General features: G+C 44.7%; 1 protein-coding gene across 1 annotated transcript in view; it reads right to left on the bottom strand.

Annotated features, from left to right (window-relative positions):
- LOC139419710 (vascular endothelial growth factor C-like) overlaps positions 1-25291 on the bottom strand; it is a 49376-nt gene that overhangs the window by 20542 nt on the left and 3543 nt on the right. The window contains exons 2-3 of the mRNA XM_071169695.1: positions 6426-6645; positions 5937-6127 (exon numbers count right to left, since the gene is read on the bottom strand). Coding sequence (XP_071025796.1) covers positions 5937-6127; positions 6426-6645 — 411 coding nt within the window. The remainder of the gene's footprint in view (positions 1-5936; positions 6128-6425; positions 6646-25291) is intronic.

Genomic DNA, 25291 nt, shown 5'->3' with positions numbered 1-25291 from the left:
GGATGATCTGACCCCCATGCCCTAACGTCGCCCCAGAAAGTCCTCCCTGGTGACCGGGAGGGGTGCTTCCCTACCTTCCCCTACCTGCCCCTCCTTCCCATCCACACCCGGTTCCTTACAGCCATGCTTATGCACTTACACTGCATCACACACACCCCCCCACCGCTCTAAAGACAACACACTAACCCCTCGTTAGGCTGGCAACGTACATGAGAGAAATTCCTTAAGGCGTCTTGATGTACTGTACCTAACAATGGACTCACATCTAGGGAAAGAAAGTGAGCACTACCCAAGAGCTGTCTTAAAGAACACTCCCACTGTACCCACAGAATACTTAATTGAGGGCAGAGGAAAGAAATGCTTAAGATCAACTATCCGTAAAATCAACTAGCGATGCTCAAATAAAATAAAATAAAATGTTATTGGTCACATACACATGGTTAGCAGATGTTAATGCGAGTGTAGCGAAATGCTTTTGCTTCCAGTACGACAATGCAGTAATATCTAACAAGTACACGCTTTTAAAGTTTTGCCCACAAAAAATATAGGAAGGGTGTCAGGGCTTTGTGATGGCCACCCCAATACTTTGACTTTGTTGTCCTTAACCTTAAGCCATTTTGTCACAACTTTGGAAGTATGCATCGGGTCATTGTCCATTTGGAAGACCCATTTGTGACCAAGCTTTAACTTCCTGACTGATGTCTTGAGATGTTGCTTCAATATATCCAGCTAATTATTTTCCTCATGATGGTATCTATTTGTGAAGTGCACCAGTCCCTCCTGCAGCAAAGCACCCCCACAACATGATGCTGCCACTCCCGTGCTTCACAGTTGGGATGGTGTTCTTCAGCTTGCAAGCCTCCCCCTTTTTCCTCCAAACATAACGATGATCATTATGGCCAGTTCTATTTTGGTTTCATCAGACCAGAGGACATTTCTCCAAAAAGTACGATCTTTGTCCCCATGTGCAGTTGCAAACCGTAGTCTGGCTTTTTTTATGGCGGTTTTGGAGCAGTGGCTTCTTCCTTGCTGAGTTGCCTTTCAGGTTATGTCGATATAGGACTTGTTTTACTGTGGATGTAGATACTTTTGTACCTGTTTCCTCCAGCATCTTCACAAGGTCCTTTGCTGTTGTTCTGGGATTGATTTGCACTTTTCACACCAAAGTACTTTCATCTCTAGGAGACAGAACGCGTCTCCTTCCTGAGCGGTATGATGGCTGCTTGGTCCCATGGTGTTTATACTTGCGTACTATTGTTTGTATAGGTGAACATGGTACCTTCAGGCGTTTGGAAATTGCTCCCAAGGATGAACCAGGCTTGTGGACGTCTACATTTTATTTTCTGAGGTCTTGAATGATTTCTTTTGATTTTCCCATGATGTCAAGCAAAGAGGCACTGAGTTTGAAGCTAGGCCTTGAAATACATCCACAGGTACACCTCCAATTGACTCAAATGATGTCAATTAGCCTATCAGAAGCTTCTAAAGCCATGACATAATTTACTGGAATTTTCCAAGCTGTTTAAAGTCATAGTCAACTTAGTGTATGTAAACCTCTGACCCACTGGAATTGTGATACAGTGAATTATAAGTGAAATAATCTGTCTGTAATCAATTGTTGGAAAAATGACTTGTGTCATACACAAAGTAGATGTCCTAACCGACTTGCCAAAACTATAGTTTGTGAACAAGAAATTTGTGGAGTGGTTGAAAACAAGTTTTAATGACTCCAACCTAAGTGTATGTAAACTTCTGTAAACTTCCAACTGTACATATGTAGGAGCGATGACCGTGCGGCATAGGCAAGATACAGTAGATGTTATAGAATACAGTATATACATATGAGATGGATAATGTAGGATATGTAGACATTATTAAAGTGGCGTTGTTTAAAGTGACTAGTGATACATTTATTAATTTCCATTAATTACATTTATAAAAGTGGCAAGAGATTTGAGTCTGTATGTTGGCAGCCCCTCTATGTTAATGATGGCTGTTTAACAGTCTGATGGTCTTGAGATCGAAGCTGTTTTTCAGTCTCTCTGTCCCAGCTTTGATGCACCTGTACTGACCTCGCCTTATAGATGACAGCGGGATGAACAGGCAGTGGCTTAGGTGGTTGTTGTCCTTGATGATCTTTTTGGCCTTCCTGTGACATCGGGTGGTGTAGGTGTCCTGGAGGGCAGGTAGTTTGCCCTCGGTATTGCGTTGTGCAGACCGCACTACCCTCTGGAGAGCCTTGCGGTTGTGGGCGGAGCAGTTGCCATAACAGGAGGTGATACAGCCCGACAGGACAGGATGCTATCGATTGTACATCTGTAAAAGTGTTTTCGGTGACAAGCCAAATTTCTTCAGCCTCCTGAGGTTGAAGGGCGCTGTTGCACCTTCTTCACCACACTGTCTGTATGGGTGGACCATTTCAGTTTGTCTGTGATGTGTACACTGAGGAACTTGAAACTTTCCACCTTCTCTACTACTGTCCTGTCAATGTGGATGGGGGGGTGCTCCCTCTGCTGTTTCCTGAAGTCCACAATCATTTCCTTTGTTTTGTTAACGTTGAGTGAGAGGTTATTTTCCTGACATCACACTACAAGGGCCCTCACCTCTTCCTGTAGGCCGTCTCGTCGTTGTTGGTAATCAAGCCTACCACTGTAGTGTCGTCTGCAAACTTGATGATTGAGTTGGAAGCGTGCATTGCTACGCAGTCATGGGTGAACAGGGAGTACAGGAGAGGGCTGAGCATGCACCGTTGTGGGGCCCCAGTATTGAGGATTACCAGGCTGGAGATGTTGTTTCCTACCCTCACCATCTGGGGGTGGCCCGTCAGAAAGTCCAGGACCCAGTTGCACATGGCGGGGTCGAGACCCAGGGTCTTGGGCTTAATGATGAGTTTGGAGGGTACTATGGTGTTAAATGCTGAGCTGTAGTCAATGAACAGCATTCTTACATAGGTATTCCTCTTGTCCAGATGGGATAAGGCAGTGTGCAGTCTGATGGCGATTGCGTCGTCTGTGGAACTATTGGGGCGGTAAGTAAATTGGAGTGGATCTAGGGTGTCAGGTATGGTGGAGGTGATATGATGATCCTTGACTAGTCTCTCAAAGCACTTCATGATGACAGAAGTGAGTGCTTCAGGGCGATAGTCATTTAGTTCAGTTACCTTAGCTTTCTTGGGAACAGGAACAATGGTGGCCATCCTGGAGCATGTGGGCACAGCAGATTGGGATAGGGATTGATTGTATATGTCCGTAAACACACCAGCTAGCTGGTCTGAGGGTGCGGCTAGGGATGCCGTCTGGGCTTGCAGCCTTGCGAGGGTTAACATGTTTAAATGTTTTACTCACGTTGGCCACAGTGAAGGAGAGCCCACAGGCTTTGGTAGTGGGCCATGTCAGTGGCACTGTATTGTCCTCAAAGCGAGCAAAGAAGTTGTTTAATTTGTCTGGGAGCAAGACGTCATTGTCCGCGACGAGGCTGGTTTTCTTTTTGTAATCCGTGATTGACTGTAGACCCTGCCACATACATCTCGTGTCTGAGCCGTTGAATTGCGACTCTACTTTGTCTCTATACTGACGCTTTGCTTGTTTGATTGCCTTGTAGAGGGAATAGCTGCACTGTTTGTATTCGGTCACGTTTCCAGTCGCCTTGCCATGATTTAATGCGGTGGTTTGCGCTTTCAGTTTTGTGCGAATGCTAATAGTCACAGTGGGTACAACATCACGCTTGAGATTTTCTTTTTTATGTAAGAAATAATACATAAAAAACGATTTACTGCATAGTTTCCTAAGGACCTGAAGCGAGGAGACCATCTCTGTTGGCGCCATGATACTGCAGGTCGCGTAAAGTAAAAGTCAGGTAAACTGTTTATTAATTAAGTTCATCTTAACTATTCAGCGAGTTAATCTGTCTGACTGACGGACCTGTCATACACATGAGTTGGTGGGCATAAAATAAGGTGGACATAAAATTTGAGGTATCTAGAGAGACTTTTGATTGGCCATTAGTTCTGGTAGTGGAAATCAAACAGTAGGCCTATAGACCAACCCACCTGTCCACAGACAAATCCGCCTGGCTACAGACAAACCCGTCTGGCTACAGACAAACCCACCTGTCCACAGACAAATCCGCCTGGCTACAGACAAACCCGCCTGGCTACAGACAAACCCGTCTGGCTACAGACAAACCCGTCTGGCTACAGACAAACCCGTCTGGCTACAGACAAACCCGCCTGGCTACAGACTAACCCGCCTGGCCACAGACCAGCCTGCCTGGCTACAGACCGACAGATAATCCAAAGGTTGTGGGTGATGTCAGGGGGAGTAGACACAACAAGCTAGCCTTTCTCTGGGGATACCCAGTAGTAACATGAGTCAGTGGTTTAGCTATGAGTCTCCAAGTAAGCCTATCAAAGAGTCATGGGAGCTGTAGTTGGGCTTGAAATCAATCAAATCTGTATGGACAGAATAGCATGGAAAATACATGCTTAAATTTTCAATCTGAATCCAATCAAACTTAGTTTGTATCCAACCACCAATGTTTAACAAGTAGTTACGTTACCAAACACATGTAGGCTATATTACTTAGCTGTGTTATTGAACTGCAGGTTTCAATTTCATTCTTGGTGCTCTGCGTCTTGCTAATGAGAGCTATGTAGAAATATAGAACCCTTTGGATGGAGAACATATGTTTTATCTGCATAGATCAGGGCACACCAGCACTCAACTGAATTGTACAGACGGGTCCTAATCTAACATCTATGCTCCCCCAGTGTCTCCTTGAATGTTGACACATACTTATTCTCTGACGCAAACACAGCATAAACAGAGACATCAGTTACTGTACCACACAGAGCAGAACCCCCCACCCCCCCCACCCCACCCCACAGCAGATCACATCTCAGGGCCTTATGAGTCTAGTTCACTGGTCATAAAAAACACTACACTGTTGATTTGCACGAAAACAATTGCTCAACTATTACGGTATTTTTTTCTGATCCCCTAAAATAGAGATTCAAATATATTGATGGTCCATGTTAATACTATACAAAAAAAATGTGTTAGGGCAGAAAATATTATAGGAAAAGCCCTTAGGTGACCAGGATTAAGTCACGTAGGTCATTGAGCTACACCTACAGAGGCTGTGGTAAGTCTCCATAGCAACATTAGCAGTCTAACAACAGTTGAAATGTTATGGCCTTGACCAGGAGGACTCAAACTCAAACCCCTGACTGTGAGCGTGTCATGCTTTAAATCACACAGACTCAGAACAGCCAGGCTGGGGTCAGCCCACCCAAAATAAGTGGACAATTAAAAGAGGCCTAGCCGCTAATAACTCCAACACACACAACCTCGCGGAAGACTGCCTGCCGTTTACCCCCTGAATCAAGGTGGGACACTGAGAATGAACCCCTTACTGCCCTCAGTCTAGTAGAGAAAAACTAAGCGCAGGCTTTAAAGAAGCTATAAGCACATCAGAGTACATCCAATACGTCATTGGAATTTCCACAGATCACACTCAGTAAAAACGATGCGTTGTTTTGGCATTTTCATGCAAATCAACTAAACCATTTCTAAATCATATGAAGCAAGGCTTTAACCCAACTCCAGTCCTCAGGGGCCTGTGTGTCTAACGGTTTTCAGGTCTTGCCGTTCAACTAGTAAAATGATGATCTGTGAGTGATCTGTGGTCAATCAATGACTTTGATTGATCGATTAAGCCCCTGGGGACAAAGCAAACCTGACGATACTGTGGCCTGTGAGGACTGAAGTTGAGTACCGCCGCTGTTTAAGAACCCCACTCCAACATACTAGCCAACACACACACGCACACTCGCACACACACACACACACACACACGCACGCACACACACCCCCACCCACACACACACCACAGTCCACCCCTCCCTCTTGCGGTCCCCCAGGCTGTGTGTAACTCACCGTCTTGCTGATGTAGGAGGTGCTGATGTTCAAACACTGATGCGCCTCGCTGTTGCAGCAGCCCCCACATCTGTAGACAGACACGCAGGGTGGTTTATAGAAGGTGTTTGTAGCCGCCCCAAACTCTTTCCCCACATCTAAACAAACTTCTCGTGGCATGCACTGGGTCTTTTTCCACTCTGACTCAATACCTGTTGGATGCACGTTGAGAGAATCAGACAGGAAGACCAGAGCATTAAAATGACATCATCATTCGACAAACCATGTATTGTATTGCACTTCCTGTATTGACGTCAGTCAAGGTAAGTGGCCAATCAAATGTCTTTTCTTTTTTAGGTGATATAAATTTGTTTGCTAAAACTAAGCACTGATCTAATTGTTTGTTCTAGTCAAGTGCTACTATCCTACAAGGTCAGTTGGTCAACACCCAACAAATCTAGACAGGCCACACAGTGACAGAAAAAGCATCTCCTGAAAACAAACACTTACTTTTCAGTGTGTCAGGGTTGAAGGGAGCACCAGCGTACGCCGGCAGTTCGCTGCGCGACCGCGTTTCCGTGGCTGTGTGTTCCCCTCTCAGGGGGAAACGTGCGCCCCGCTTCGACCGGCAACTGAGCACGCTGTAGTAGTTAGGGTACACTATCCTCATCAGTTCCTCAACACTGGCCACGGAGCGCAGCTGCTGCTCAAGGTCTGGCTCCGACGGCTCCTGGATGGAAAGAACAGAGAGACCATATAAGGACTGATGTACTGGTACAGTTATCACACATTAAGGACTGGGGAGAAGACATGAAGGTTGTTTGGTTTGAGGAGACCTCCCACAATAGTGTGGTGAATGATACAGACAGGGTTCACAAGGAACTGTGTTACCAGAGTCAACTCAGTCGGAGACAATATTATGATCTGATGAATTGACTTAGATCTTATTGTTATTTGTTAGGAGGAGGAAGAGTGTTTAGAAAGGAATCTCATGGTGATGGTTTTGGCTCACGGACATAGACATGTCACTAACTCCCTAGAAAGTGCAATAAATGCTTGTTTAGCCATATTGAGCCTTTTCATTGGTTGATATAGTTTGGGTTCTGCTGTGTGCTGGTCTTTTGGATTAAACCATTTTAATTGCATTGGTAAAGCATTTCCTGTCGGCCAACAAAGATGCAGTGGAATCAGGTGATATGCATTTTACATAAAGTCTTATCCAGAGTGACTTACTGGAGCAGCTAGGGTTAAGTACCTTGCTCAACGGCACATCGACAGATGTTTCACCTAATTGGCTCGAGGATTTGAACCAGCAACGTTTCAGTTACTGGCCCAACGCTCTTAACCGCTAGGCTACCTGCCACACCGTATGTAATCTCTTTGAACAATCAGCCACTCATTCATTCACGGACTGCAAACCAGGCCTTAGTAGGCTCCTGTACTTGTTGATCTGCCATGACCTGCCATGAATCAGCTCAACCTACTGACTGTGTTAGTTTTACGATTCATTCCAAAACATAATTCTCATTCAATGCTGAGAATCCCTTTGTATTGCGCTGCCTTTAACAGTTGTATCAAACCACAGACCAGTATTGAAATGAAAAAAATTAAAATGATAACCACAAGTAGGTGCGGAGTGAACAATGAAAAAATCCTTTAACGTACGGGCTAAGACATTAAAATACACCAACACGTATCGGTTACGCCTTCGGGGTGTCTACACAGTGGAGTGGCAGGCCAATACTGTCTGAACGGGTAGGGAGGCGCTACTATAGCTAATGACCTGTTCTCCTTCAACAGTACAACCAACCCCTGGAAGACATCTGTATCCGAATCGTCTAGGACACCTTCAGCACCCGGTCGTCCCTCACCGGCCAAACAATTGACAGGCTGCTTACTCAGTAAGCCGAGCAGGGTGTTAAACGCGGCCCGGGAGCAGCGAGAATGTTTCATCGTGCAGCCGTGCCTCCCCCTCTCACGTAACCCTCCCTCCACCCAGCCACTCCTTGGGGGATACGAGTTTGCAAAGTGTGAAAACATGAGCACTGTCTAACAGAGTGTACAGGAGTCGCCGATGAAAAGTGATACTGCTGCCTGGAACATTCCAGGAAACATGCCCAGTGACCCTCATGAGTCATGACTGATCACCCCCGATGATAACCAAAAAAGAGAGAGAAAGAAAGAGAAAACCTCCCTCCCTCACATTCGTCTCCCTTCAAGGTGTCAAAAAGCGAAAGTTAAAAAAAAAAAAGGGGAGGATAAATGTTTTTTTAATTTCGGACAGACTCTATCTGGGTAATTCATCATAGTTTATTATCAAAGACCGAGCTGGGATTATTAAATAGACATTACATTTTATTCTGTGCTGACAACCATGGATATGTAAGGTTCTTGACTCTAATTTACAGAGAACACGTCTCTTAAATGCTTGGCTTGGAGAACATGATAAATTATAAATACACATGACTCATATGTTTGCCTTAAAGCTTGTGGGATGTTGAGTGTTTTAAAACACGTTGACAGGATTGGAAAATTCAACAAAGACATGAACCATTATGTTTTCCCTAGTTGAGTTGTTTCCAGAGAAGGTTACTTAATAATATGTTGATTTGATGTTGATTGTCGGAACTAGAAGCACAAGCATTTCGCTACACTCGCATTAACATCTGCTAACCATGTGTATGTGACAAATAAAATTTGATTTGATTTGATTTGATTTGATTTGATTTGTCTAGTTCATCTTGTCTTCGAAGATGAGCCATGCGCTGTTTGCAAACATTTCACCCAAACAACAAGGAAGAGGGTTGAACTGAAAGGGGACATGCTTTGCAGTTCGTAGACAATTGACAGATTGTAAACATACTGGCTGTATTATTCAGTCCAGGGAATGCTTGTTGGACTCTGATACCCTCCAAGGACACCGGTTCAAGCCTTTGATTTGATATCAGATGTCATGACTTAATAAACAAGGCAGAGCAGATAACGGGATGGAACAGCAGTTCCATCTTTTACTCCTGTGTCGCCAACAGTTAACTGACAATACGACCTCAGCTCCTCTGTAATTGACATGATCCAGAAACAAAGAGAGAAAGAGCTTGACCTTTCTATCAGGTTAAAGTGGAACCTTAGAGTCGTTCATATATTGGAATCTATAGTGTACCGCCCGTACAGCGGGTGGTGCTCAACTCTGGTCCTCTAGACATGGACCATCTCTCTCCCGAGCACTGCTTCCTCAACAAAGTATCAGTTGAAGAGGTAGAATTCAATTCCTTGTAGGAAGCGGCCATTTTCCCCTTGATTTATTCAGGAAACTCAAACACCAGAGAAAGCCTGAACAAGACTATTGTATTAGACTCCTTTCATGTGTTAGTTGTCAATGGTTCTAGAGATAACACGCAATGCATTGTCTGTTTCCTACCAGAAACAATAGACACTGTGTGTGTGTGTGTGTGTGTGTGTGTGTGTGTGTGTGTGTGTGTGTGTGTGTGTGTGTGTGTGTGTGTGTGTGTGTGTGTGTGTGTGTGTGTGTGTGTGTGTGTGTGTGTGTGTGTGTGTGTGTGTGTGTGTGTGTGTGTGTGCGCGTGTGTGTGTGTGTGTGTGCGCGTGCGTGTGTGTGTAAACTTATTCACACCTTGGTCCACCCTCACGTTCTTTCACTAGGGAAAGAGGCATCTGACGTCTTAAATCAATTTTAAGTAAGACAAAGGCAAACAATGAACAAACGTATCTCCAACTAAACATTCCGTTTAACTAGAAATATAACCTATTGTTGTTTTACTATTGACTTGGGAGCACAGAGTACAGAAGACCAATATGGAAACACAGAGTAAGGATCCACAGTGGAATGCATCCATCAGGCAGTAGACACTTGACAGTATAGTACAGTAGAAAGGCAGAACATTTGATAGGTAGCCCTTTCCTGCAGTCAAATGACCTAGTGGCCTCATGGGTGGACTGTTATTATTATTTTTCATAATTAATACACTTTTGTTTTTAAATCACGCCAATAATTCCGGTGTTTCTATGTCAAACAGTTGTGTTATATTTCAGTCTATTTTGATGTATATAAAGTATGTAATTGGGATGCAAACTCAAAATGTAATACATTTCAACTCTATATCTGACATGGTACAGGTGTCTTTTTTAAGCCCATAACCATGTGTGTGAAGTATATACTTTGTTTCAAAGTAGATTTGTTTAAGACTACCAAGAAACACTGTGTGACCTTGATTTGGCCCACTGCAGTAAAAAGCTTCAAATGAATCACGTCCACCACAAAACACACCACTTTCATTTGTTCCATGCAGTTTAGAACTCTGCCAAGCAATCCCACTGATGACACTTACATTAACTACTTTTGACTAGGGTTCATGCGGTGAAAGTTGGAAGTCACAGGATATGAATGACCGCGCGGACAGACATACAGTCCGGATAAAAGAATGTTCAAAATGTAACACATAAAACCTCAGCCAAAGTTCATTTTTGTCAGTCCTGGTCTTCATCCAAAATGGCACAGTATACCCTTCATAGTGCAGTAAAGTAGTGCACTATATAGGGAATAGGGTGCCATTTTGGACGAATCTCTGCTGTTAGTGAAATGCACTGCCACGGGCACAGGAAGGTGAATGTATGACTGAGGGATGGTCATGGAACAGTATTGCCACACTACAAGCAGGCACAGGAAATCCTCCTGACCACTATGACAGTAATAACATGCCAGTGTGGTTTAATCATCAGCATGTGTGGTTCCAATTACCAAGCAAACATAAAAGCTGTTGTCTTTGCACTTGAATGACCTCTTAACAGTATTGCAAATTTAACTGACTTTCAATTGTTCAATTGACACCATTAGGAGGGAGTGGCTAGGGCCAGGAGTTTTCCCTGACCATGTGATTTGACCAGGAAAAACTCCAGTCCCTGGTTGCATAGATTACAACCAGGGCTGTGTGATTCCCCTAGTCAGGGAAAATGGACAATTAAACAATGTCAAGATGGAATCATATGCGTGGGAGTTACTTTCTGTAACGAACAGGAGAAACCTGTGGCCGAAGTGATGGCCTCAGTACTGAGTTACTGGAAGGCTGCTACATCCTATACTGTACAGTACGGCTCTAGGTATTTCCTATGATGACAGGTATAAACCACAGCCTGAGCCTGGGCTGGACGGTGAAGGAGCAGTGTGTGTGCTTCCTCTGACTAAGCAGAGCAGAGCAGGTTTATGGGTACCAGGCAAGCCCCCGTCCCCCCTCCCCTCTAAGATCCAGGATCCAGCAGCCCAAAACGATCATCTCAATCTGAGCCTGGATTTCCTCTCTTCCCTTCACCTGCAGGGCCAGGGATTTAATCCGTGTTGCCAGGAATCAACTAGAATCTACCTCTTCAAATATATTACCATGAATGTATTGCCATGGGGAGTATATGATACTGTATGGTCCATTAGTATCTGTTTTACACTGCCTAAAGACGGAGCCTGATGTCATGTTCTGCATTAGAGTGACATTTAGTGAGCCAACCGCCTGACAAGATTTTTCCATTCCCAAAAGTGATGTCATAATCAATAAAAACACAGTCAAAATACTGCCAAAGTCAGACAGTGACTCATCGATATTGCAAAAATAGTGAATTAAAGATTTCCTAATATGTCCAACCCGCATAATCTAATGATATGAGTCATATTGAAAGTAAAATAACCGATTGAAAATGGTTCCCTTAAGAACAAACAAGCATACTGGTTTGGAAAAAATGCTATAGCAGTGGCCAATAGGTAATAGGTCTGATAGTTACTCAACAAATTATTCTGTAATTTTTTTAATTGAACCTAAATTTAGCTAGGCAAGTCAGTTAAGAACAAATTCTTATTTATAATGATGTATTTGATGTCAACGGAGTGACAGGAAAACCTCAAACTATTCCTGTCCTTAACTTGTGATAGTAACTTACTCTGTTAACTCCATCCAACAATTTAAAACTGAATAGTCTTCGACTTCCCAAATAAAAGTATTTTTATTTGAAACCAAACAAAGAATTGTATTCGCTGTTGTACATCAGGACAAAACTCACGAAACAGATCCTTTTAAACCAAGGCATATCCTCTTTGGGTCAAGTCTGATCCAACATTCAGTCATCTGTAGTTTGATCTGACGACATTATGTTATAGCCCCAGATGTGAAACCACTAAATATTCAAACCAAAACAGATCCATGACGAACCGTAATATCTCTGATGTCTGCATATCATCCACGGTCTGTACATGAGGAGGAACCATTACTGCTAAATGGGGATAAGAGATTATGGAATGGCATGTAGCCAAAGGCAAGGTGGAACAGAAGGCTGCTAAAGTAGGATTTTCTCCATAGTCTGATCCCACTACTAGCTACCTGCACAAACACAGGAATTACACGTGCAGCATCTGTTGCAGCCATTACTTTCATCCATATTTATTAGACCCTCAGGACCAGGCATAGAGACAGAGAACAGGTTGTAATGGACCTAGAACAGGCCTAGCTACAGTAGGACAGGACAGGCTTAGAGACAGAGAACAGGTTGTAATGGACCTAGAACAGGCCTAGCTACAGTAGGACAGGACAGGCTTAGAGACAGAGAACAGGTTGTAATGGACCTAGAACAGGCCTAGCTACAGTAGGACAGGACAGGCTTAGAGACAGAGAGCAGGTTGTAATGGACCTAGAACAGGCCTAGCTACAGTAGGACAGGCATAGAGACAGAGAACAGGTTGTAATGGACCTAGAACAGGCCTAGCTACAGTAGGACAGGACAGGCATAGAGACAGAGAACAGGTTGTAATGGACCTAGAACAGGCCTAGCTAGTGTAGGACAGGACAGGCTTAAAGAACACTGTACTGAGGAAACGGACCTAGCCAGAACCATATTCATATATCTACATATACAGTTGAAGTTAGAAGTTTACATACACATCATTTTGTGGGGGTTCTTTGCTGCAGGAGGGACTCGTGCACTTCACAAAATAGATGGCATCATGAGGGGAAAAAATTATGTGGATATATTGAAGAAACATCTCAAGACATCAGTCAGGAAGTTAAAGCTTGGTCGCAAATGGGTCTTCCAAATGGACAAAGACATACTTCCAAAGTTGTGGCAAAATGGCTTAAGGACAACAAAGTCAAGGTATTGGAATGGCCATCACAAAGCCCTGACCTCAATCCTATAGAAAATGTCTGGGAAGAACTGAAAAAGCGTGTGCGATCAAGGAGGCCTACAAACCTGAGTCAGTTACACCAGCTCTGTCAGGAGGAATGGGCCAAAATTCACCCAACTTATTGTGAGAAGCTTGTGGAAGGCTACCCAAAACGTTTGATCCAAGTTAAAAAATGTAAAGGCAATGCTACCAAATATTAATTGAGTGTTCGTAAACTTCTGACCCACTGGGAATGTGATAAAAGAAATAAAAGCTGAAATAAATAATTATTTCTACTATTATTCTGACATTTCACATTCTTAAAATAAAGTAGTGATCCTAACTGATCTAAGACAGGGAATTTTTACTTGGATTAAATGTCAGGAATTGTGAAAAAACGGGAGTTTAAATGTATTTGGCTAAGGTGTATGCAAACTTCCGACTTCAACTGTATACCACTCCGGACGTAGCTACAGTAAGACAGGACAGGATTAGAGAGCACTGCACTGGGGGAGCTGATCTAGCTACAGTAAGACAGGACAGGTTTAGAGAGCACTGCACTGGGGGAGCAGACCTACCTACAGTAAGACAGGACAGGTTTAGAGAGCACTGCACTGGGGGAGCTGACCTAGCTACAGTAAGATAGGACAAACACCAGACTCCACTGACGTAGCTACAGTAAGACAGGACAGGTTTAGAGAGCACTGCACTGGGGGAGCTGATCTAGCTACAGTAAGACAGGACAGGTTTAGAGAGCACTGCACTGGAGGAGCTGACCTAGCTACAGTAAGACAGGACAGGTTTAGAGAGCACTGCACTGGAGGAGCTGACCTGGCTACAGTAAGACAGGACAGGTTTAGAGAACACTGCACTGGGGGAGCTGGCCTAGCTACAGTAAGTCTGGACAAACACCAGACTCCACTGACCTTGCTACAGTAAGACAGGACAAACACCAGACTCCACTGACCTTGCTACAGTAAGACAGGACAAACACCAGACTCCACTGACCTTGCTACAGTAAGACAGGACAAACACCAGACTCCACTGACCTAGCTATAGTAAGACAGGGCAAACACCAGACTCCACTGACCTTGCTACAGTAAGACAGGACAAACACCAGACTCCACTGACCTTGCTACAGTAAGACAGGACAAACACCAGACTCCACTGACCTTGCTACAGTAAGACAGGACAAACACCAGACTCCACTGACCTTGCTACAGTAAGACAGGACAAACACCAGACTCCACTGACCTTGCTACAGTAAGACAGGACAAACACCAGACTCCACTGACCTTGCTACAGTAAGACAGGACAAACACCAGACTCCACTGACCTTGCTACAGTAAGACAGGACAAACACCAGACTCCACTGACCTTGCTACAGTAAGACAGGACAAACACCAGACTCCACTGACCTAGCTATAGTAAGACAGGACAAACACCAGACTCCACTGACCTTGCTTTAGTAAGACAGGACACACACCAGACTCCACTGACCTAGCTATAGTAAGAAAGGACAAACACCAGACTCCACTGACCCAGCTACACAGCACAAACACCAGCTCTGGATGGCTGAGCAGACTCCCACCACAATATAGATGGAAGGAGTTGGAAGGGGAAGAGAGGGCCCCATGCACCGCCATACCTCTATCCATCTGGTGTGCAGGGTTAGCCAATATCAGGGATATCTGTCCTATTCTACTGATATGGACCCAAAATGAACTGAGATACAAATCACCATGTAGGGACCGCTCAGCAGACCTGAACCCAGACAGACCGCAGGTTTAATTTGAATAATGCTATTCATCACTAATCATTTCCTGGGCTGCATCTCAAACGGCACCTACTCCCTTTTTAGTGCACTACTTTTGACCAGAGCCTTATGTGAACCCTGTCATCACTGGGTGATAGGGTGCCATTTGGGATGCAGACCTGGCGTGATTGAAATGTCTCCCGGTAAGTAGGAAGACTCCAACAATTCCTCATGTACATCACGCTACAGCTCATCCCAAGGCCAGCATCATTCCACCCTCCTTCTTCCACACTCTCTCACCCACTTGCCTTCTTCCTTGGGGGAATGGCTTTGCCATTCCTAGCGCTAGAGCTGCTATAGTCATTAGATGTAAAACTTGCATTGTGCAAAGTCTGAGCAAATCAAATATCATAGTCAGTGTTAATGCACATAGTATAGGATTAGCCTTGAAAACCCCAATAAACTATTATTGAGTAATTGCCCAGATACAATCCGCTTTGCAGAAGAACTTGGAGGAAAAGGGATTTTGAACACTGATCTTGTAATCCTCAACTGGCTTCCATTTTGTCACCCTTCCTCCTTGACAGATTTGCAGATTCGTTTCGCAGATATCTGACAGATATGAGGGATGTGTTTTAGTGGGATTAGACATGTTTATCTGTGAATGGCTGCTTGCTTTAGGGTTTCTGCGGAGCAATAAAGCAATCAGCTCAGCCTATTTATCTGGCTCTATAGGACCACCGGGAACTAGAGCCTGATGTAGCATAGGTCACCTTCTGAGCTCCCCTTCCAGGGTGTTCTGCCTGGCCGACTTTACATCCCCACACATCAGCCTCCAGCCTCCACTGGGTTAGCTAGCCTGCACTGGGTTAGCTAGCATGCACTGGGTTAGCTAGCCTGCACTGGGTTAGCTAGCCTGCACTGGGTTAGCTGAAATGCACAAAAAACTACTTTTGATGTACATTTGACAAAAGCTAGATCCATTCAAGCCATGATCCCAACACTGGTCTACCAATGCATGCTGAGTCTTTCCAACTTAATCTCAACTTTCAAATACTGCAGCAGGTTGAAGGGCGAGAGAAAACCTCAAAGTATAGGACAGGAGAAAACATGTATCTTACATGCTGTTCTATGCTAATTGTCCTCGTTCGACAGTTAACCTGTTGGTTTCTCTTGAAAGGGCAGGTCCTGTATGTGCAAATCCTTGAGATACACTTGAATAACTTGAATTCCGTGTATTGTCAAGAGAGAATTGTGTGCAAAATGTGAACTACACTCACAGATGTCTAATTGTAATTGTTTTCACAGAGCAGTTGGAAGCGCTAAGCTGATACAGTACAGAGGGAGCCCGCTCCCCAGAGCTCATCGCTTTTAGCGGTATTGGCCGCGAGGGCATTACGTCACGACTTGTTGTTTTAGCGCTTGGAGTGCTGCGGTTGCACGCTGGCAGTCGTGGTGTAAGCTGACTTAGGAGCGTAGAGCCGTGTGTGTGTTGTTGTGTGTGTGCTTGCGTTTATGTGTGTGCGCTCATTTGTGAGTACGGGTGTGTCACTGTCGTAACTTCAGACCAGGCATGCAGCTCACACTCCTCTTCTAAACAAACGTCTTGCCTCAGTGAGTTCTCGATTAATCAAAGACTTCTAAGCTAACCTGTTGTCTCCAAACCAGTTTACAGATAGTCTATATGCACACTCTGCTACTCCTGATGAGGAGACCACCTATCTAGCCCTCTTGTTTAGTCACGGTGTCAGTGCATTCAGAGTTACTGGGGCCCCTAAACATGTACCCATGACAAACAGGGAAGCTTGTGAGGACCCTTTGCTTTCTGAGGGGTATGACAAACAGAACAATAGAGATTAGTCAAACAGAACAGTTGATTGTGAAACTTGTAACGAAAGTCAATCAAATTGCTGTACCCACTGAAATTATCACTATGGCGGACTTCGTATGTCACATGTACCATGACAGGCTTAGGTTATAAGGCAGTAGACAGAGAAATTATTGGTTGAATTCCATTTCGAAAGTAATACTGCCACAATCAAGAGATACTATCTACTATGACCCTGGGTCTTCTCCAGTCGACCGGTAAATCTTTTCCCTCTGACTGCTCCGTTCCTCTGTTTGAGGTCCAGGACATTTGAAATGAACCCTTTCTTTAAGCCGGCAGAGCTTAAAGGAAACCAGGCTAAGAATGAATGGGGGATTTCTCCTCTCTCTGCACCTCTACCACCTTTGTGCACTTCCAAATGGCAAGTCCGTATGTTGGCGGTATGAATAAAACCGCCAATCACCTCGGTTCTGTAGGGCTGCATTTAAAGGCGCGTGCACAAAGTCAACGCAGAGAGGCCAAGAGTTTAGGAGGAGAGGCTGGGAGGTTAAAGTCCACATCTCCTCCACATCTCATTCTCCTTCCCTCTCTAGGCTCTCTCTTTTCTAATTAAACTTCAGCTGATGGATGCTCTTCTACGCTACTGTTTGAGAAGTGGTAAAACACATGTAGGGGATTAGATGTACTTCCATATGTGAACAGAACAGGCTGAACAGGGAAGAGAAGAAATGAGACGGGCTGAAAACTGGTGCAGTTATGAAAGGCAGATCTCGTCACCTGCTATTGATGTTTTCCGGGACCATTGTGGTCTCTGTAGTCTAGTGTGGTCTCTGTAGACTATTGTGGTCTCTGTCGACTAATCAAATCAAATTTGTATTATTCACATGCGCAGAAGTAATTAAAGAGCAGCAGTAAAAAATAACAATATATACAGGGGGGTGCCGGTACAGAGTCAATGTGTGGGGGCACCGGATAGTTGAGGTAGTATGTACATGTAGGGAGTGTTAATTAAATGACAATACATAGATGACAACAGAGAGTGGCAGTGTTGTGGGGGACGGGGACGGGGACGGGGACGGGGACGGGGACGGGGACGGGGACGGGGACGGGGACGGGGACGGGGACGGGGACGGGGGGGGGTTGGCAATGCGAATTGTCTGGGTAGCCATTTGACTAGATGTTCAGCAGTCTTATGGCTTGGGGGTAGAAGCTGTTTAGAAGCCTCTTGGATCTAGACTTGGCGCTCCGGTACCACTTGCCATGTGGTAGCAAGGAGAACAGTCTATGACTAGGGTGGCTGGAGTCTTTGACAATTTTTAGGGCCTTCCTCTGACACCGCCTGGTATAGAGGTCCTAGATGGCAGGAAGCTTGGCCCCAATGATGTACTGGGCCGTTTGCACTACCCTCTGTAGTGCCTTGCGGTCGGAGGCCGAGCAGTTGCCATTCCAGGCAGTAATGCAACCAGTCAGGATGCTTTCGATGGTGCAGCTGTAGAACCTTTTGAGGATCTGAGGACCCATGCCAAATCTTTTTAGTCTCTTGAGGGGGAATAGGTTTTGTCGTGCCCGCTTCATCACTGTCATGGTGTGCTTGGACCATGTTAGTTTGTTGGTGATGTGGACACCAAGGAACTTGAAGCTCTCAACCTGCTCCACTGCAGCCCCATCGATTAGAATGGTTGACGTGCTCGGTCCTCTTTTTCCTGGAGTCCACAATCATCTTTGTCTTGATCACGTTGAGGGAGAGGTTGTTGTCCTGGCACCACACGGCCAGGTCTCTGAACTCCTCCCTATAGGCTGTCTCGTTGTTGTCGGTGATCAGGCCTACCACTGCTGTGTCATCGGCAAATGTAATGATGGTGATGGAGTTGTGCCAAGCCATGTAATTATGAGTGAACAGGGAATACAGGAGGGGGCTGAGCACGCACCCCTGAGGGGCCCCTGTGTTGAGGATCAGTGTGGCAGATGTGTTGTTACCTACCCTTACCACCTGGGGGCGGCCCGTCAGGAAGTCCAGGATCCAGTTGCAGAGGGAGGTGTTTAGTCCCAGGGTCCTTAGCTTATTGATGAGCTTTGAGGGGACTATGGTGTTGAACGCTGAGCTGTAGTCAATGAATAGCATTCTCACATATGTGTTCCTTTTGTCTAGGTGGGAAAGAGCAGTGTGGAGTGCTATAGAGACTGCATCATCTGTGGATCTGTTGGGTCGGTATGCACATTAGAGTGGGTCTATTGTTTCTAGGATGATGGTGTTGATGTGAGCCATGACCAGCCTTTCAAAGCACTTCATGGCTACAGATGTGAGTGCTACAGGTCGGTATTCATTTAGGCAGGTTACCTTAGTGTTCGTGGGCACAGGCACTATGGTGGTCTGCTTGAAACATGTTTGTATTACAGACTCAGACAGGGAGAAGTTGAAAATGTCAGTGAAGACACTTGCTAGTTGGTCAGCGCATGCTCGCAGTACACGTCCTGGTAATCCATCTGGCACTGCGGCCTTGTGAATGTTGACCTGTCTAAAGGTCTTACTCACATCGGCTGCGGAGAGCGTGATCACACGGTCTTCCAGAACAGCTGGTGCTCTCATGCATGTTCCAGAGTTATTTGCCTTGAAGCGAGCATAAAAGTAGTTTAGCTCGTCCAGTAGGCTCGTGTCACTGGGCAGCTCTCGGCTGTGCATCCCTTTGTAGTCTTTAATGGTTTGCAGGCCCTGCCACATCCGACGAGCGTCAGAGCCGGTGTATTACGACTCGATCTTAGTCCTGTATTGACGCTTTGCCTGTTTGATGGTTCATCAGAGGGCATAGCGGGATTTCTTATAAGCTTCCGGGTTAGAGTCCTGCTCCTAGAAAGCAGCAGCTCTAGCCTTTAGCTCAGTGCGGATGTTGCCTGTAATCCATGGCTTCTGGTTGGGGTATGTATGTACGGTCACTGTGGTGACTACGTCATTGATGCACTTATTGATGAAGTCAATGACAGATGTGGTGTACTCCTCAATGCCATTGGAGGAATCCTGGAAAATATTCCAGTCTGTGCTAGCAAAACAGTCCTGTAGCTTATCAACTGCTTCATCTGACCACTTTTTTATTGATCTAGTTACTGGTGCTTCCTGCTTTCATTTTTGCTTGTAAGCAGGAATCAGGAGTATGGAATTATGGTCAGATTTGCCGAATGGAGGGCGAGGGAGAGCATTGAATGTGTCTCTGTGTGTGGAGTATAGGTGGTCCAGAGTTCTTTTCCCTCTGGTTGCACATTTAACATGCTGATAGAAATTTGGTAAAACGGATTTAAGTTTCCCTGCATTAAAGTCCCCGGCTACTAGGAGCGCCACCTCTGGGTGAGCGTTTTCTTGTTTGCTTATGACGAAATACAACTCATTCAATGCTATCTTAGTGCCCGCCTAAGACTGTGGTGTTAAGTAAACAGCTACAAGGAATATAGATGAAAACTCTCTCGGTAGGTAATGTGGTCTGCAGCTTATCATGAGATACTCTACCTCAGGCTAGCAATAGCTCAAGACTTCCTTAGATTTTGTGCACCAGCTGTTGTTTACAAAAATACATAGCCCGCCGCCCCTTGTCTTACCAGACGCCACTGTTCTATCCTGCCGGTACATCGTATAACCAGCCAGCTATATGTTGATATTGTCGTCATTCAGCCATGACTCCGTGAAGCACAAAATGTTACAGTTTGTAATGTCCCGTTGGTAGTTTAATCTTCCCAATAACTCATCCGTTTTATTGTCCAAAGATTGCATGTTTGCAAGCAGAACTGACGGGAGTGGGGGTTTATTCGATTGCCTCTGGCCTCTCTTTCTCCGCCTCTTCTTCACGCAGATCACTGGGGTCGGGGCCTGTTCCCGAGGGAGCCGTATATCCTCCGTCAGAGTAGTGAAAGAGAAAAAGGATTCTGCTAGTCCGTGGTGAGTAATCGCAGTCCTTATGTCTAGAAGCTATTTCCGGTCATAAGAGACAGTAGCGGCAGCATTATGTACATTATGTACAAAAATAAGTTACAAACAACGCAGATAAATTAACAAAAAAACACAATCGGTTGGGGGCACGTAAAACGTTTGCCTTCTGCTCCGGCTACATCTTACTAGCGTGGTCTCTGTAGAGTTGCGCGGTCTCTGTAGACTAGCGTGGTCTCTGTAGACTTGCGCGGTCTCTGTAGACCAGCGTGGTCTCTGTAGACTATCGCTGTCTCTGTAGACTATCGCGGTCTCTGTAGACTAGCGCAGTCTCTGTAGACTAGCGCAGTCTCTGTAGACTAGCGCAGTCTCTGTAGACTAGCGCGGTCTCTGTAGACTATCGCGGTCTCTGTAGACTATCGCGGTCTCTGTAGACTTCTGCGGTCTCTGTAGACTAGCGCGGTCTCTGTAGACTATTGCGGTCTCTGTAGACCAGCGTAGTCTCTGTAGACTTGTGCGGTCTCTGTAGACTATTGTGGTCAGTGTAGACTAGCGTGGTCTCTGTAGACTATCGCGGTCTCTGTAGACTAGTGCGGTCTCTGTAGACCAGCGTAGTCTCTGTAGACTTGTGCGGTCTCTGTAGACTATTGTGGTCAGTGTAGACTAGCGTGGTGTCTGTAGACTAGCGTGGTCTCTGTAGACTAGCATGGTCTCTGTAGACTAGCATGGTCTCTGTACACTAGCGTTGTCTCTCATCTTAGCTGTTGTGATTCTGTTAGAATTTGTCTCCCATATGAAATTGGTCCCATTTGTCCAGCTTTGAAATGCTGCATAATATGTAATATCTCGTTCCAGAAGATATTCTCAAACACTAAGATGTTATCATAGCAAAATTGCTTAAAATCAAGGACCATGACCATGTCTAGCACACATTTCTGACTACAGAGAGTTGGATCTGATTATCTAATCACCACAGAAAAACAAACTGGGCACCTTTCACGTTCTCTTTAATCTGCTTTCATTTTCCTAGTCAGAAAAGACCTGTTGTTGAGAGGCAGGATCAGCATAACAATGAGAAGAAACAGGTTAAATGTTAACACCTGAAGAGCTCAGGAGCACTGCTTTATACAATGTCTGCTACCAACAAGTAGCCTGAGCTGAGCCTGTTCACGATGCATTCTAACCTCATTGACCCCCATCCAATCTCCCCACTGCACAAAATGGGAGTTGGGAGTTTTGTATATCCTTTGTGAGTCTAATCCAACTCTTTACTCTTCAGTCTGAAGATGTTAGGTATACTAGGAACGTCAAGCGTTCAGCCTGCTGCACTGACTCTACGGACGCTCCAGTCTACAGCGCCTGGTTCAATTGTGCTTAGGATTTTTTTTTTTATTATCTCTAAATGTTTCAGCTCGTGATAAATATTTGGAATTATTGTAAGAATCTGTGTTTGCTTCATTTACTACAATAAATGTCCTATTTTGCCATATCTAATTAATCATTAAGAGTCTATTGACACACGCCTACATCAATCTAGGTAACATAATACAGAAATCCCCATCAAAATGTGTCTTTTTAAGCTACAGGCTCAATTCACTGAATGTATAAAAAATGAAGAACACCTGCTGTTTCCATGAGATAGACTGACAAGGTGAATCCCTATTTGATGTCACTTGTTAAATCCACTTCAATCAGTGTAGATGAAGGGGAGGAGACCTGTTAAAGAAGGATTTTTACTTTCCCTTGAGACAATTGAGACATGGATTGTGTATGTGTGCCATTCAGAGGATGAATGGGCAAGACAAAAGATTTAAGTGCCTTTGAAAAGGGTATGGTAGTAGGTGTCAGGCGTACCGGTTTGTGTCAAGAACTGCAACGCTGCTGTGTTTTTCCCTCTCAACAGTTTCCCGTGTGTATCAGGAATGGTCCACCACCCAAAGGACATCCAGACAACTTGACACAACTGTGGGAAGCATTGGAGTCAACATGGGCCAGCATCCCTGTGGAACGCTTTTGACACCTTGTAGAGTCCATGCAACTCAATATTAGGAAGGTGTTCTTAACGTTTTGTACATTCAGTATGTATATATTTAATATTTATTTGACCTTTATTTAACTGGGCAAGTATAGCTTCTATTGCTGTGTTACTTTCTCTGTATTTCTCGTGTGTTTTCTTACTTTTTTATTCTGACTTGTATTATTTCCTTAACATTATTTTCCCTCACCTTGATATTGATTTGCTGTGAAGTAGCTTGCAAGTAACCATTTCAGTGTACCGTTTTACACCTGCTGTCTCCTGTGCACGTGACAAATAAACGCTGAAGCTTTGCAGTGACAGGCGGTGTAGTATTATGGTAGGTGATAACATGCTATAAGGTCCATATTTATACTGACACTCTCTAGCCTGGGTTTGTTGTTTTTGTGTTCTGAGAGATTTTGAGTTTATTAGTTAAAGCATTCATCCAAATAGGTTGTGAAAAGAATGGAATGGTCCTTGACGGTTCAGTACCTCCATTATTATGGGATGTTCTGGTCAAACACGGCACAGGAAACATGGCGGAAGAGACAGAATAGTGAATTACTGTTTGCCCTGATAGGATTACACCTGTACGCAGTGATAGACCTTGTCAGTAACCCTACGAAAGCAGATGTTCGATGTTAGGAAGAAATGAGACTTGCATAACATCACTGCTAGCTGGTGCTAACATCAAACAGCAAACACAAAGCAATTTGCTGTTTTTTTTTGTTGCACCAATTAGGCACCATATTTTTAGGGGGCACTTCAAGAGAAAATGCGTTCAGCCTTCATTAAATCATGAAACACTTGTTGCATCATCTTAACAATATGAATTAAGCATTGTTTGGTCACATTACACCCTAAGCACCTGGCACTGTGGCTACCGTTCATTTCCAGCTCACGTGAGCTGAACTAAAGGGTCTCCACTGCAGATAAATGTGTTTTGAAAACGTCCAGAACTTCTTCTGAGGACCGTGAACTCATTTGGCCTCTTCTTGACTGCACTGTTTCCAGGAAGTTGGTGAGGCGAGGGCAAGAGAGTGTCAGAGAGGCACCATTAGTTGTCCTGAAGGACCATGGGAATACATTCTTCTCTCTGTTCTCAGCTTTACATTAACTAGACAGAGTTAGCACACAGCTATACATCTGACAGTGATGTTGATCCTAGCTTACAGCTAGTTTTGTTATGAGCTACCACCTGCTGGCTGCTGTGTGAGGGAGCTGGAGGGTTCAGTAGCAGACATGAAGACAGTACTGGTAGTCAAAGGCTTCCCACTGTGCTACTGTCACAGACATATGGACACACTGAGGATTCAACTGAGGATCATTGACTGCTTGTTGTTCATAAGGTTCACCATACGGCCTGGGTTTACGAGGGGGTCGTTAGTGGCGCTTTAGTAGCACAGACTGAATGAGGCAGAAAGAGAGAGAGAAGAGAGAGGCGGAAAGATGGCATGAGAAGCAACAGAGAGAGAGAGAGAGAGAGAGAGAGAGAGAGAGAGAGAGAGCGAGAGAATAACGTGTTTGTGTGGGAGAGAGATGGAGAGAGTGAGAGCATTGTACTCCTGGGTGGGTACAGGCATGTATACATTAAGGCGTCTAAGCATTAACTCAATTGTTAAAGCAACATCAACATCCTCTAAAGAAAAATGCCTTGTATATACTGTATGTGTTTATATGTTTGTCCTCTTATTGTATTCCAGTGCTTGGGACTCCTATATACTCCACTGAACCTTTGACATGGTTTTTCCCTCTTCATTTTGGCAGGCACTCAAATACTTGCCATTGTAGACAATTCATAACCACATTGAAATGGCTAGTTTGTCCATAAAAGTGACAGCTCTCTTGTAATACTGACTTCAATTGCAACAGTGTCCTAACTCAAAGGACGGCTGAACTTTGACCCTCTCTCCCTTTGCCTAAGCCACATACAAACCCTACAACCGTATGTCACCGACTCATCTAGCTCCTATTTGATACTCTGACCCGGTGTTCTTTCTTGGTGAAAACGGATAAAGTGCTGAAAGTGATATCCAGTCGTAAGACCAGGAGTTGGGACAGGTGGGTTGTGTAACAGAGGTAACCTAGAGATAACGTCGAGCTGAGGAAAGCAGCTGTGATGTAATCTCTTCCACCTGGGTTCTAACTGTTGGGCTTACGAGAACAACGGATTACTTCACACACTACACCGACTGTCATGGAGAAGACAGGAAACAGCCTTTAACCCCTACTCCCTACCTAGTCTCTTCACATAGTACACTGACTGTCATGGAGAAGACAGGAAACAGCCTTTAACCCCCACTCCCTACCTAGTCTCTTCACATAGTACACTGACTGTCATGGAGAAGACAGGAAACAGACTTTAACCCCTACTCCCTACCTAGTCTCTTCACATAGTATACTGACTGTCATGGAGAAGACAGGAAACAGCCTTTAACCCCTACTCCCTACCTAGTCTCTTGAGTGTATCTGGGAGGACTGGCTAGTGGTCTTTTGTAGTTCAGTTGGTAGAGCATGGTGTTTGTAACGCCAGGGTAGTGGGTTCGACACCCCGGACCACCCAAACATGAAATGTATGCAAACAAGTTGCTTCGGATAAAATTGTCTGCTACATGCCATATTATAGGTGTAAGAAATATGGTGAAAATCACATCTACTCTACTAGAAGATGAGGTGGAGCTACAACCATATTGATTGCACGTATAGCCC

Source organism: Oncorhynchus clarkii, chromosome 10 (genome assembly GCF_045791955.1).
Source record: "Oncorhynchus clarkii lewisi isolate Uvic-CL-2024 chromosome 10, UVic_Ocla_1.0, whole genome shotgun sequence".
Classification (NCBI taxonomy): Eukaryota; Metazoa; Chordata; class Actinopteri; order Salmoniformes; family Salmonidae; genus Oncorhynchus; species Oncorhynchus clarkii.
This window is presented reverse-complemented; position numbering and strand designations above follow the sequence as displayed.